The sequence below is a fragment of the Nicotiana attenuata genome, unplaced genomic scaffold (genome assembly GCF_001879085.1).
Source record: "Nicotiana attenuata strain UT unplaced genomic scaffold, NIATTr2, whole genome shotgun sequence".
Taxonomy (NCBI): domain Eukaryota; kingdom Viridiplantae; phylum Streptophyta; class Magnoliopsida; order Solanales; family Solanaceae; genus Nicotiana; species Nicotiana attenuata.
This window is the reverse complement of record NW_017675012.1, coordinates 48420-61462: the sequence shown is the minus strand read 5'-3', so window position 1 is coordinate 61462 and position 13043 is coordinate 48420. Positions and strand designations below refer to the sequence as shown.

At 37.1% G+C, this 13043-nt stretch overlaps 1 protein-coding gene across 1 annotated transcript; it reads right to left on the bottom strand.

Moving 5' to 3' along the window:
* Nucleotides 1-559: 559 nt before the first annotated feature.
* LOC109219561 (probable methylenetetrahydrofolate reductase) lies at nucleotides 560-7894 on the bottom strand. Its single transcript, XM_019384023.1, has 12 exons — nucleotides 7533-7894; nucleotides 6991-7226; nucleotides 6240-6300; nucleotides 5709-5791; nucleotides 5398-5571; nucleotides 4665-4838; nucleotides 4454-4554; nucleotides 4262-4373; nucleotides 3463-3543; nucleotides 3206-3383; nucleotides 1683-2017; nucleotides 560-919 (listed from the first exon to the last, which is right to left on the bottom strand). The coding sequence occupies exons 1-12, from the start codon at nucleotides 7696-7698 to the stop codon at nucleotides 836-838; spliced, it is 1785 nt and encodes a 594-aa protein (XP_019239568.1). The 5' UTR covers nucleotides 7699-7894; the 3' UTR covers nucleotides 560-835.
* Between the last annotated feature and the right edge of the window lie 5149 nt (nucleotides 7895-13043).

Sequence of the window (13043 nt, the reverse complement as noted above, 5' to 3'; positions counted from 1 at the left end):
TGCTAAGTCTCCAAGAAACTTCAACTTCTATCACTAATACTTGCAAAGTCTCCATACTTGGTGCAAAAAATTCATTAAAGTTGTGGTGTTGTAAATACTTATAGAATTTAGACAAGTTACCTAATTTGGATTCTTCAATTTACTATATTTTATTTACTAACCATTGTATTATTTTAATATTTCTTTCGCTTAATTTTTTTCCAATTAAGAAAGCAGGTAAATACCAACTATGTTGAAGATAGTGGATCAAGAAGAGAATAAGTGACTTAACTAAAATAATTTGGGAGATTCTGGGTCACATGATAGATTGAGGGATAATTTTTAAAAGTTTGCTGATGATAGGGGTAAATTTGGCCAAATAATATAATAGTAAAGGTAAATTTGGCCGAATAGTATAACAGAGGTTAGATGTGGACAATATTCAAAAGTAGAAGGGTAAATGGACATTTTCCCTTATTATTTTTTCATGAATTGTGTTCTCTACATAAAAGTTAGATATGAGTTTTTGTACCTTGTACAAAAACGCAAAGTAAAAATATTCAACTTTAACAATTATATCTGGAAGAATAATGCCATGTCTATATATTTAGACAGCAAAATTAAAAATTGTATACAGATGCTCAGGGGAGGAGGGGTGTGATTGCTCATAATTGTTGTAAAAGACTGAGGAACAATGTATATCAAATTTGCAGTTAAAAAATGAAGGAAACAGATTCCCACTGAATTATTCCTGTTACAGGAACATAAAACAACAACAATCATAACTGTGTACTCAAATCCAAGGAAGAAACTTCACTGTGAGTAAATAATTAAGAGCTCTGTATGGCTGCTAAATTCAGATATCCTTGAAGATGGCAAACAAATCTCCATTGATGTAATCGTTGTCGACAAGGCTAACCAAGAAGTAACTGTTCTGAACCTGTGAACAAAATGAAGAAGCCATTTTATTAATTGACCAAGAGCATACAAGTGATAGTTTCACCGATGGTCCGTCAAAGTAACAAAACTAAACAACAACAAACCCAGTATAATCTCACATAGTGGGGTCTGGGGAGAGTACTGTGTACGCAACCTTACCTCTACCTTGTGGAGATAGAGAGGTTGTTTCCAATAGACCGTCCGCTCAGGGAACAAAGTAAAATAAGACAACTATGCTTATATATCATTGGAATTTAACAAACACCGGGAAAGGTTAGATTTGATCTCGAAAAATCGCAAGTAGGACGCCACATGTATAAAATTGACGTGTAAGTATTGTCACATCAGCAACTTACCTTTAACTAATCCAGGTGGCACCATTGGAAAACGTTTAAAAAACCATCTTTAGACCCACTAAAAAACCCATGACATGACACGTAATGAAAGAGATCAGGTATTCGGTTGGGTGTGAATATATGTTTTCCGGTTCATTTTTTGGTGTGGTGCTACATGAATATTATGTAAGGTGACTTGCAAAAGTAGCAGCCAGCTTGTGTTTCCGAGACCAGATTTAACATTTTCCAGCATTTGTTACAATATGTATGCATAGTTGAGTCCGTTATTAGTTTTATGATTTTGGTGCAACAAACTGAGAATTGGATGAGCATCCGTGAAATTAACTCAGCAAACATACATCACAAAGTAGGACGAATGGAAAAGGGACAAATTTCTGTTATCAAGAAAGAGGAAGTGTGTGAACGTACTTGTTCAAGTAATTTTCTTGATGGATCACTCTCTTGGTATAGTTGAGCCCAACCTCTTGACCAGATTTCAAATGCCTCATCCTTCCATACCATGAAGCTGGCAGGATCGACCACAGTTGGTTGTACAATCTCCTTACCTGGGAAAACTCCCCATGTCACCGCATTGATATCGGTTTGGTTGGCGTTAGAAATCCAGTTTCCTTCCTTGTTCACAGCCATATAGGTAAGGAAGGGGAAAGACTTGCATTTTTCGACAAGAGCATTCAACTTCTCGTGAGAGCAAAAGAACTCCAAGTATGCCTTTTGATAAACATATCCACCAGGACCACCCCATCCTGTAAAAAAGAAGTCAAAAAGCTAAGCAAAACAGGAAGTCTAATATAATCATATCCAGCAAGATGACATGCATTTATATCCATATTCACGAATTATGAAGGAATCAGCATACAATTTAGTGCAAAACCAACATGTTCTAGCAATCGAAAAGTAGGCACTAATTGACAACACGGAGTTAACTAGTGACGGTGGAAAGAAAAGTGGGGGTGAATAGAGCATCCTTGAAATGTGAAGCAGGATGTGGCATAAGGTACTTTGCAGCCCAAAAAGGATTTTGCATTATTATTTATTTCCCAGCCACTTCTTAGAAGGAATTGCAACTTGATTGTTGGGGGAATCAACGGGAAGAAATAAATAAGGTAGATTATTGTATTTCTTCCAAAGCTAGACGACAGTGAACCGAAACATATAGGCACCTCTCCCCACCACCTTCATCTCCCCCCCCCCCCCCAAAACAAACAAATCTGATCTATGTCCATCACTCATGGGACAAAGACTACATAAGGTCCAAGCAAAAGAGCATCTTATGATTGCTGCCAGTTGGCAATTGACTGGCCAGACATAAATGGACAGTTACCCACGGCTAGCAACCAGAGTTTCTTAGAGAAGTCTTGAGATGACAAACAAAGAACGATGTCCCCATAAACCCCATGGCTTTGGTTCAACAGCAAAGGTAGTCAAGCACGGGGATGTGTGGTTGACTCAGGATTCGAAACACGGTTGTTGCACCAACTCTGTTATTTAATTTGAGATGGGAAGAGGGACAGGGCCATTATCCCCGAGTTTTGAAGCTGAAACAGGGGATTTCTCTGGCATCCAAAAAGAAAAAAGATGCCTCTTAAGAAGAATTTTAGGTTTTAAATGGGTCCACCGGCAACCTAGTTAAATCATTAATAATGGGTGATGTCACCAACCAAAACTCTGCAATCAAACCCACAAGCAGTAGGCAGCTAATAAGGTTGGAGGGATGCTGACAGTGGCTAGCAGATAACGTTGTACCCACCACATCACCACATCTAAAACACGGGTACTAAGGAACGAGGAGCTCTGACAAAGCAAGAATTTGCAGAAAACACGTTTAGACATCTGGTATTTGAAATAAAAAGATATAGCTACAGTCATTTGAATGTAAAAGAACAAATTAATCGTCCTGGCATACAGATGAGAAGTTTAAGCATCAAACTTACCAATAGAAGGAGCATCAGATTTTGCTCCATTAACTGCTGGTTGGCTGTTAATAGTCAAGTAACCTTTCGTGTTTATGTTACCCAAATGTTCATCGATGATCTTCGTCTCTGGCTGAAGCCCATCTAACTCAGACCAAGGACAACTTCTCAGCTTCCCAAGACAGTAGTTCATAAATCTCTGATGATGTGAAAATTTCGTTAGGACTTGGAAATGAGTCTGATTTTGACATTAATTTCACTGTAATTCAAAATCATACCCCATAGATGTCTTCCACACTGTTGAGAGCAACAGCCCATTCCTCTTGAAGTTTCTTATCACGTGAACGTGCCCTCATGAACTGTTGGAAAGTAACAATGAAGCTATATCAGAGGTAACCGAGGTAACTAAAACACTCTAGACCAAATGCACGAAGTTGGCAGTTTGTATCTTCAATTTATACTTATTTTGGTTTGATTTACGATGGAAACTATTATATCTGAATAATGTTGGGCAAAGTTTCCCAAGATGGATTATGAAAGCAAAAGATGTGCAGGAATAAATGGCATAGCTTAATTAGGTAGAAATAAAAGCTTAGAAACAATTGTAAAAGAGCAAAATGGTCATCTTAGGGTGATCATTTTGTCGGCTACTCCTATTACACTCGTATTCTCTGAAGGATGAGAACCAACTATCTAGCATCTAAATTGAGAATTCAAGTATTGTGTATGTACGTAGTCTGATCAGTCCAGGACACAAACAGTTCTCCTTGGACTTAAATCGAATAATTATATTACTATGACTTTGTTTGGCCTACTTTAGCCTCAAAAAAGTTTACAGCTCCACAAGTAAAATGGAATGAACAAAATCCTTATTCATCTTGCCCAAACCAGACTTTATCCATGTTATAGCAATATGACTAAAAAGGAAACAGAACAAAGGGGCTTCAGCAATGCTCTAGGATTACGTGGTATCCTATACTATCTTTTGTTTTACCTCATAACTATTACTCTTAGTATTCTTCAACTAGTTAAGACTCTTAGACATCAAAAAGTATGATCTCAATCAGTGGCAATCACCTGATAATCACTAAGTGCTCCATATGATGGATTTTGAGCATTGCCCCATCGCCCATGTGGATACTCATCCCAACCAATGGTCCTTGAAATGTAGCTCTTCGGACGGTTGGCCCTGCATCAACGCAAATAACAGATCAGCTGCTAATCACAACAAGGAGCGATATTTCGATATTGCTTTGTATCTCTACATACCAGAATATAGGACGGACATCTTCTTTAACACGGAAAACATTTGTAGGACGTCTCCAAGGTAATGGCCTTGAAATTTTGGACTCTTCTATCAATCCAAGATTCTGCATATCACAAACAACTCACAACTGTAAGCAAAATTCATGCTATTTCTAAAATCATATCACTATTTCATTATATTTCAAAGCAGCAATTACAAGGTAAGAGAATTAACCATCAAGATGGCTAGTGCTGATTTCTCCATGTTTAATGTATAGAGATGCAAGGTCTTAATGCCAGTGGCCAAAATCTTCTTGCACATTTCAGTCGCTTGGTGAATTCCATAAGCTTTGACAGCTTCTTCATTATCCTTAATCGGTTCCAAGGCAGCTGTAATATCTGCTGGGATCTATAATGTCATTAAGAAAGAAAAATGAGCATCTGCAATGCAGGAGAAGCTAAACATCACGGAGACAATCAACTTGTGTCTTAATCAAAGACATCATTTTTACTGAACATAAAATTACAACAACGGATCACAAAAGCGTCACCAAGTATATACAGAAAAAAATGGATGCTCGACAGAACATGTACATGTGGTTGACCTAAGAAACATCAAGGAGAAAAATGTTGGATCTAAAACATTTGGTCAGAGTAAAATGAGCTTCCAGTTAGCATGTCTACATATAGCACTTGAACAAACATCTTCAAGCGATGCTGCAAACTAAGTTCGGGTTCAAGGGCCCATATCTCACAAAGCATCTTAAACCTTAAGTTAAAAGTTTCGTAACATTATACAAGAAAAAGGCACCAATAGGATAGTACCTAACAGAATATTGTGTAATATCACATTTCAAAATTGTTGGCGTTATCATGCATTGATATATGTATAAAGCATCATTTTGAGCCCGCATGTAGAGACATAAATTAACACTTAGAAAAAGATCATACAATAAATAAGGGAATACCTTGGTTTTGCAAAAACCAGTCATGCGCAAGAAGCCCTTATAATTGTTGATGGGCATGATTCCCGGGACAATAGGACAAGTTATCCCAATTTGACGACAATCATTGACAAACTTGAGGAAAATATCAGTATCATAGAAGAGTTGAGTTACAATGAGATCAGCTCCAGCATCAACCTGAAGAATGCAAGTTTGCATAAGTATCAGAAACTTAAAAGCGAAACAAAAGCACTCCACTTTTCTTCTTCACTGTAGATTAATGCAACATACATCATATTCACCCCAAGATGAAACGTAATGTTGGGAATAACTACCTTCTTTTTGAGATAGGCAAGGTCATTTTCATATGTCTCTTGTGTAGCTATTCCACTAGCAGGTATAACATCAGGATGTGCCTCTGAGAAGCAATCACATCGTCAATAACAGCATAAGAATCAAAGAAAAATTTATGAAAATTTGTGCAGAAGAAAATCATAATCCGCAGTCAAAAACAAAACCAAAAAAGAAGCAATTGAAATGCGACGAACTTTAATTATAATTCTGTTGTTCCATTTTATATGTCAATATTTGACTAGAAACTAGTTTAATGTATGATCCATATCTTATATTTGCAATAGTGAAACAAAATAGTAAGATAATGGCTCAAAAGTTCGTTTCATCGAGAAAAATAAAAGTTTAAACTTTTGAATAATCTAATGAATGAATTCTTGAAAAGTTGTGAAAGTAGTTTAGAAGTATAATAGAACAACCATTGTTGCCCAGTCAAAAACCAAAAGAGTATCATAGATATTGAAAAAAAAGGAATAATTAAATACACCAAAAATCCCAGGAAATCGGGAACCAACCTGGGTAACCTGCGACAGTTATCCCGAAGTAGTCCCCATACTTGGCCCGCATGTGTTTTACCTGCAAAGGAAGACAAAATCAATCAAATTCTGCACAACAGTTATAGCAGTAGAACGAAGAATTTCTGTATGAGCATAATCAATCAGATCCCAGACCAAAGACTACAAATAATGAACCTAAGCAGGACTCAGGATTTAGATCCTATGAGTTCAGAATGGACTTGGCCATCATATATCTAAAGTTTAAATTTCTTTTCCTATGTATATAGGTTTCAATCTAAAAGCAATGTGTTCACTTAAAACTGCTGCAAACAATGTGTTCAAAAAGAATTACTGTATGAGACTAAAATCAGATCCCAGATCAAGACTACAAATAATGAACCGATTCACTATTTAGATTCAACGGATTCACAGTAGACATGGCCATCATATATATAAAGTTCGATTATTTTTCATATGTGTACATGTTTCAAGAAGCTAAAAGCAATGTATTCAGTTGAAACCACGCAATGTGTTCATTTGAAACTATTGCAAACATCAGCGGATGGACCATATAGTCAATGGGTTCAACTTCGCCAGTATTTTCAATGCGGAACATAGATATATATTACAAAAATTTCAACAAATATTAAATTTTTGAATCCATAATTTAGAAACTGAAATGGGGTTCAATATAAGAACCTAAAGGTTGAATCCATCAAATTTAAAAGCTTGGATCCAAATGTGGATAGGGGACATAAGGAGGAATTACCAGATCTAAGGCACAGGCAAAACCACCTTCAACTTGAACAAACTTATCTTGTCCATGAGGAGGATCACCGCGAAGAGCAAGAACATTCTGAATCCCATTAGACTTGATAGTTTCAAGGGCATGATCAATTTTCTCAACAGGCATATTCGTACAAGTCAAATGCATCATGGTTTCAACACAAACCATGTTCTGCATTCTGTTTGCAATCTCAAGTGTCAGATCTGCTGTTGATCCACCTGTACCCCACGTACAACAACAACAACTATGCATTAATACCAAATAAGTCGGCAGCAGATCTACATTGTTACATGTGGTTCACGTGAATCAAGTAGCTTTTGACTAGACCCTATATATGTATCAAGAAATCAACTAAAAACCTATAAATATTTGACTGTGAAACAGTTCTTATTGTATATTAACTTGAAGCTCATAAACTTCGAATCGTGGATCTGCAATTATGAATCCTCACTGATCATGTTTCTCCATTTAAGTTAATCTCACGCAAACAATATACTAAAAGAAAATGATATAAGAATTATTACCTGCACCCCATGTAATATCACAGAAAGAGGGATTGTGTGACACCATTCTTTCCATTCTTTCGAACAAATTATCAACCCCATCTTCAGTTTTTGGGGGAAAGAATTCAAAGGAGAAAACTACTCTGTCAGTTTTGGCGGATTCGTGAATTTTGTCAATTACCTTCATTTTTGCAGGGAAAGAAACAATGTTAATGAAATGGAGGGTATTAGGAGAAGGGTTTGTGAAAATGGATACAGGGGATGAAGAGAAAGGAGGGGTTGAAGTATATAGGTAGAAGATGAGGCGAGTTGGTGAGGGTGGTGGGTGATGTACGGCTACAAAGGGAAGACTGTAGGAAAGATCCAACAACCTTTGTGGCCCCGTCGTGAAATCTACCAACTACTTTGTATTGACTTTTGTAGGGTCACCAAGTTTTTATACTTCACTTTTTTACAAAGCATTGTTATTTTTAGTTTTTTTTGTTATAAATACAATTCTATTTAACGTGAATGTCTATATTTTAGAGAGACTATAGGGTTTATTACTTGGTAGTTAAGTCACTTTTTTCCTATAAATAGAGGAAAGAATTACAAAAAAATACACATGACTTCACACCATAACAAAAAATGGCCCATATTTTTAAGTTTTACCCTACCTAGCCCATATTGTACATATTTTGAAAGCATTAGCAAATTCAAAATCTGTGTTCTTACAATCATTGCTTCTAAAACCTACGGAGTTAAATCTCACAACCATTGCTTTCACTCTCTCTTCTTCTCACATCTTCTACATATGCTTCAAGGGGCCGTGTATTTTCTGCTTTTGCAATGTTAGAGAATTGAAGAATAGAAGTTCACCATTGAAGGTCATTCAAAGCTTTGCTTTCGAAAATAGAATTATTTGAGTTTGTTAGTTGTTTGGATTGAGGGTTGTTCCAATTGATTGAAAATATCAAAAGGAGTTCAAAATTTAAATTTGAAGTGATTTGGAGTAGATTTGAGTTAAATTTCATAAAAGACGCAAGGTAGAAGACGAAGTCAGTTTTTTGTATAATCTTGTATAATAGTGTATAAACACATCTTATACACTATTATACACATTTATACAAGCGTCTGTAGACGAACTTCTTCCACGATTTTCAGTTACAATTCTTGTTCAAAACTAGTCCAAATCTCCATTAAATGACTTTAAATTTTATATACAACCTCCTTATACTATTTCTAACAAGTCTAAATAACACCCACCCTAAATTTCTCACAAAATCAAATTCAAAATTTAAACCCACATATTTAAGCTTGTTAAAAATCTAATTTTCACCACCCAGATGGATTTGGTTTGTTGAACTAATATTTGAGTCATAATTACTGATTCAAAAATTAACTTAAAAGCTTGAGCATTCTTTTTTAAAAATTAAATAGTAATTTCAAGAATCTATTGGGGTTGAATGTTGAGTATTAGCCTATTATTTTTGGGCTAGTTGGTTGTAAATTGAAATATGGGCTATAAAATTGAAAAGTAGGAAGCCCAGTTGTTCTTATGTGAAATTTTCCCTAAATAGAGGGGATCTATTCCATTGTAAATCATCCCAAAATCAATAAGAATCCTCTCTCTTTACTTTTCTGTGCAATGCTTCTTCTTCTTTTATTGTTCATAACATGTTATCGGCATGAGACTCTAACCAATTGATTAGAAGCTTTAGGATTGAGCATAATGATTGTCAATTGTTCCATGAACTTCCTTCATGATTAAATTCTGGATTTAAGGTAAGTATTTTACCGTATTTTTCTCTTTTATTCTATAATTGATTTTAAATACAAGCAAAGACAATAAATTTTGATTATAACTCTAATGGAGTTAGAAAGAAATTATAACCACTCGAAGTGGTAAAATTTCTCTGTCTTGTCATGATCAAATTCATGAATGATTGTGGGCAAAGAAGTGGAAACCCGTCCCATTGAATTTGCTTCATTCTCATTCCCTTAAGAGAATGTGGTAGCAATATGTAATAAGTCTGAAAGAAGAGAAAATTATTACCGTAAAGATATCAATGGATGTGGACGTGGTAATAGACAAAATTATAATCATCATTATCGTGGTAATGAGAATAATAAGGATTCTCAAAATAATCTTTTACTCCGTGAAAGTAATGTTGTCATCAATTTGACATGAGATTTTGTAAAGCACATATAGATGATTATGATCCATTCATGATGTGAATGTGACAACATGTGATTTATGAGTACATATTCATTATTGGAATAATATGAATGTACTAGTGGTATTGAATCTACCACACTTACCTCTAGAAGGAGGTTTAATGTAACGACCCGACCGGTCGTTTTGAGTTCTAGCGCGTCGTTCAGCAGTTTGAGGCCATGAGCAACTTCATTTCAGGTATTATGACTTGTACGCATGGTCGGGATTGAATTCTGGGAAGTTCGGAGTTGATTTGGAAAGAGAATTCTCATTTCGGAAGCTTTAAGTTGAAAGAATTGACTAAGATTGGATTTTTGAGTAAACGACCTCGGAATCGGGATTCGAAGGTTCCAGCAGGTTCGTATGATGATTTTGGACTTGGGCGTATGTCCGGATCGGGTTTCGGAAGACCCAGGAGCATTTCGGCACCTATTGTGGAAGTTAGCATTTTTGGAGGAATTTCATAAGTTTCGGTTGAAGTGCATTTCAGTGTTATCAATGTCTGTTTGGGATTTCGAGTCTGGGAATAGCTCCGTATGGTAATTTTAGTGTTGGGAGCGCGATCGAAAGTGAATTCGGAGGTCGTGGGTCATTTTGGAGTCATTTGGCTAAAGATAGAAATTTGAAGGTTTTTGAGAAGTTTGACCTGGAGTGGATTTTTTGATATCGGGGTCGGATTCAGATTTCGGAAGTTAGAGTAGATCCGTAATATCGAATATGACTTGTGTGCAAATTTTGAGGTCAATCGGACGTGATTTGATAGGTTTCGACATCAAATATAGAAGTTTGGAATTATAAAGTTCATTAAGCTTGGATTGGAGGTCGATTCATGATTTTAGCGTTGTTTGATATGATTTGAGGCCTCGAGAAAGTCCGTAATGTGTTTTCGAACTGGTTGGTGTGAACGGACGGGGTCCCGGGGCCCCCGGGTGGATTCCAAGTGGTTAACGGATCAATTTTAGAATTTGAAGAAGAAGTGATCAGCTGCCTTCTAGTGTAACCGCACCTGTGAGGCTTGGGCCACAGGTGCGGAGCCGCAGAAGCGGCCCTTGGGTCGCAGAAGCGGAATTGGGCCGGCCAGGCTGGGACCGCAGATGCGGTCGATTTGTCGCAGATGCGTGACCCATCTGCGGAAGGAGAAGCGCAGATGCGGAAGCTGAGGCTTGGAGGAGGACCGCAGAAGCGGATGGTAGTTCGCACGTGTGGAACCGCAGAAGCTGTCAAGTGACCGCAGGTGCGGAAATGCTGGAGGCAGTAAGGTTGTTTAAAACGGGGATTTAGCTCATTTCAACCCCATTTCCTCCATGGGAGCCGATCTTTGGGCGATTTTGGAGCTCCATCTTTGTCATTCATGTCAAGGTAAGTGGTTTCTACTAGTTTTGAGTTAAATACTTAGATTACATATGGATTAGAGCATGAAAATTAGTGAAAATTGTGGGCTTTTGGTAGAAGACCTAGAAAATTATATTTTGGATTTTTACCACGATTTACGACATGAAATTGAGAGTAAATTATATATTTGAGTTCGTGAAGCCATGGGTAAACTTTATCTTCGAAATTTTTTGGAATCCGGGCACGTGGGCCCGATGGCGTTTTTATCAACTTTTCGATCGGGGTTAGGAATTGTTATAAATTGGATTATTATGAGTAATTGAACATATATTAATGGATTTTCATAATTATTGGCTAGTTTTGGAACGTTGTGCATCAATTTAAGTCTTCGGAAGGGCGTGGAATGCCGGTTATGGAACTTCGGAGCGAGGTGAGTCTCCTTTCTAACCTTGTAAGAAGGAATTGTCCCATAGAAGAATTAAATAGATTTGTGCTCCTATTTGTGGGGGCTACGTACGCACGAGGTGAAGAGAGTCCGTGCGTAGCTACTATTATGTTTAGGTCCGGGTAGTCTAGGACCCAAAAGCATGCTATACTTGGAATAATTATACTCTTATTAACAGTTTGAATTGCTTAAATCATATCGAATTAGTAAATGAATTTCTAAAAAGGATTAAACTTCATTTCTTTGAATTGTTAAAAGAGAATTGGCTTTTCTTTGGATAAATTGCTCCTTGATGAGTTCTTTATTGACTGTTGAATGTGTTTATATATTGTGGAACGGGCCAAACATCTCAGTAGATTAAATAGATGCATCTATAGTTCGCGCCATTCGACCCTCTGGCAGTGCACAATTTAAATATTGTTGGATCGGGCCGTACGTCCTCGGCATGATTTGCGCATGCTTGTATTGCTTGCCTTGAAATTTATTGAAGTTGATATTGTTTCTTCTCGATTTGAAAATACATGTGTAAATGATGAAAAAGAAATTTGGGAATTCCCTATGAAAGAAAGAATTGTTTACTTGCTTCATTCTATTGAATTACAATCATGTTTATAGAAATCCTCGATTAATTATATTATTGACGCATCATTATTGGACCACTAGTAAGTGTCAAGTCGATCTCTCGTCTCTACTTCTTTGGGATTAGGAGGGACACTTACTGAGTACACGTTATTTTCGTACTCATGCTACTTGCTGTGCATTTTTGTTGCACAGGCACCTGCATCTCTAGCGGCCTAGTGGACGTAGCAGCATGGTTGATACAGAGACTTAGGTGAGCTGCACTTCTCGAGATGACCCGCAACCAGCAGAGTCTCTTTCAGTTTTCCACATTTATTATCTGTCCTATTTGTATTCCCGGATAGTTGTTGTATTATTTTGTTTCCTAGAGATAGCTCATGCACTTGTGACACCAGATTGTGGAATGATTATGGGATTTGTTTAATATTGAGTTTGTTAAAAATATCAATATCTATTCAGTAAAACTTATTACTTATTGTTTCATGTACAAAAGGAATGATTTCGAAAATGTTAAAACAAGAAATTTCAAGTAAATTGTTGTTGGCTTGCCTGACAGTGGTGTCCGGCGCCATCACGATCGTTAGTGGATTTTGGATCATGACAACATGGTATCAGAGCCCTAGGTTCCCTTAGGTCTCACGAGTCATGAGCAAGTCTAGTAGAGTCTCGCGGATCGATACAGAGACGTCTGTACTTATCTTCGGGAGGCTACAGGGCTGTTAGGAGTACTTCCCTTCTTGATTTCCTCATCGTGCGATTTGATTCCTTTGAGGCTTATGCCTTTGTTTCCTTCCCAATCGATCTTATGCGACGTGAAGCGCTTATTATAAATCAGGAATTGAGAAATTTTAAAGTTACTACAGAGGTGGTGTGGGATGCTTCTCCCGGCGTAGTGATTTGACTATTGGTGTCGCCTTGTGGAAGGATATTCTGTCATTTCAGCTCAGTGGTCATACTTCTGGAAGCTCTGAGGCTAGGC

Coding starts and splice junctions, on each gene's coding strand:
- LOC109219561 (XM_019384023.1), bottom strand. CDS start 7,698: ATGAAGGTAATTGACAAAATTCACGAATCCGCCAAAACTGACAGAGTA. Junction 6,301..6,990: donor TTGCCTGTGCCTTAGATCTG/GTAATTCCTCCT, acceptor CTTCCTTTGCAG/GTAAAACACATGCGGGCCAA. Junction 2,018..3,205: donor ATCTGATGCTCCTTCTATTG/GTAAGTTTGATG, acceptor TCTTTTTTACAG/GATGGGGTGGTCCTGGTGGA.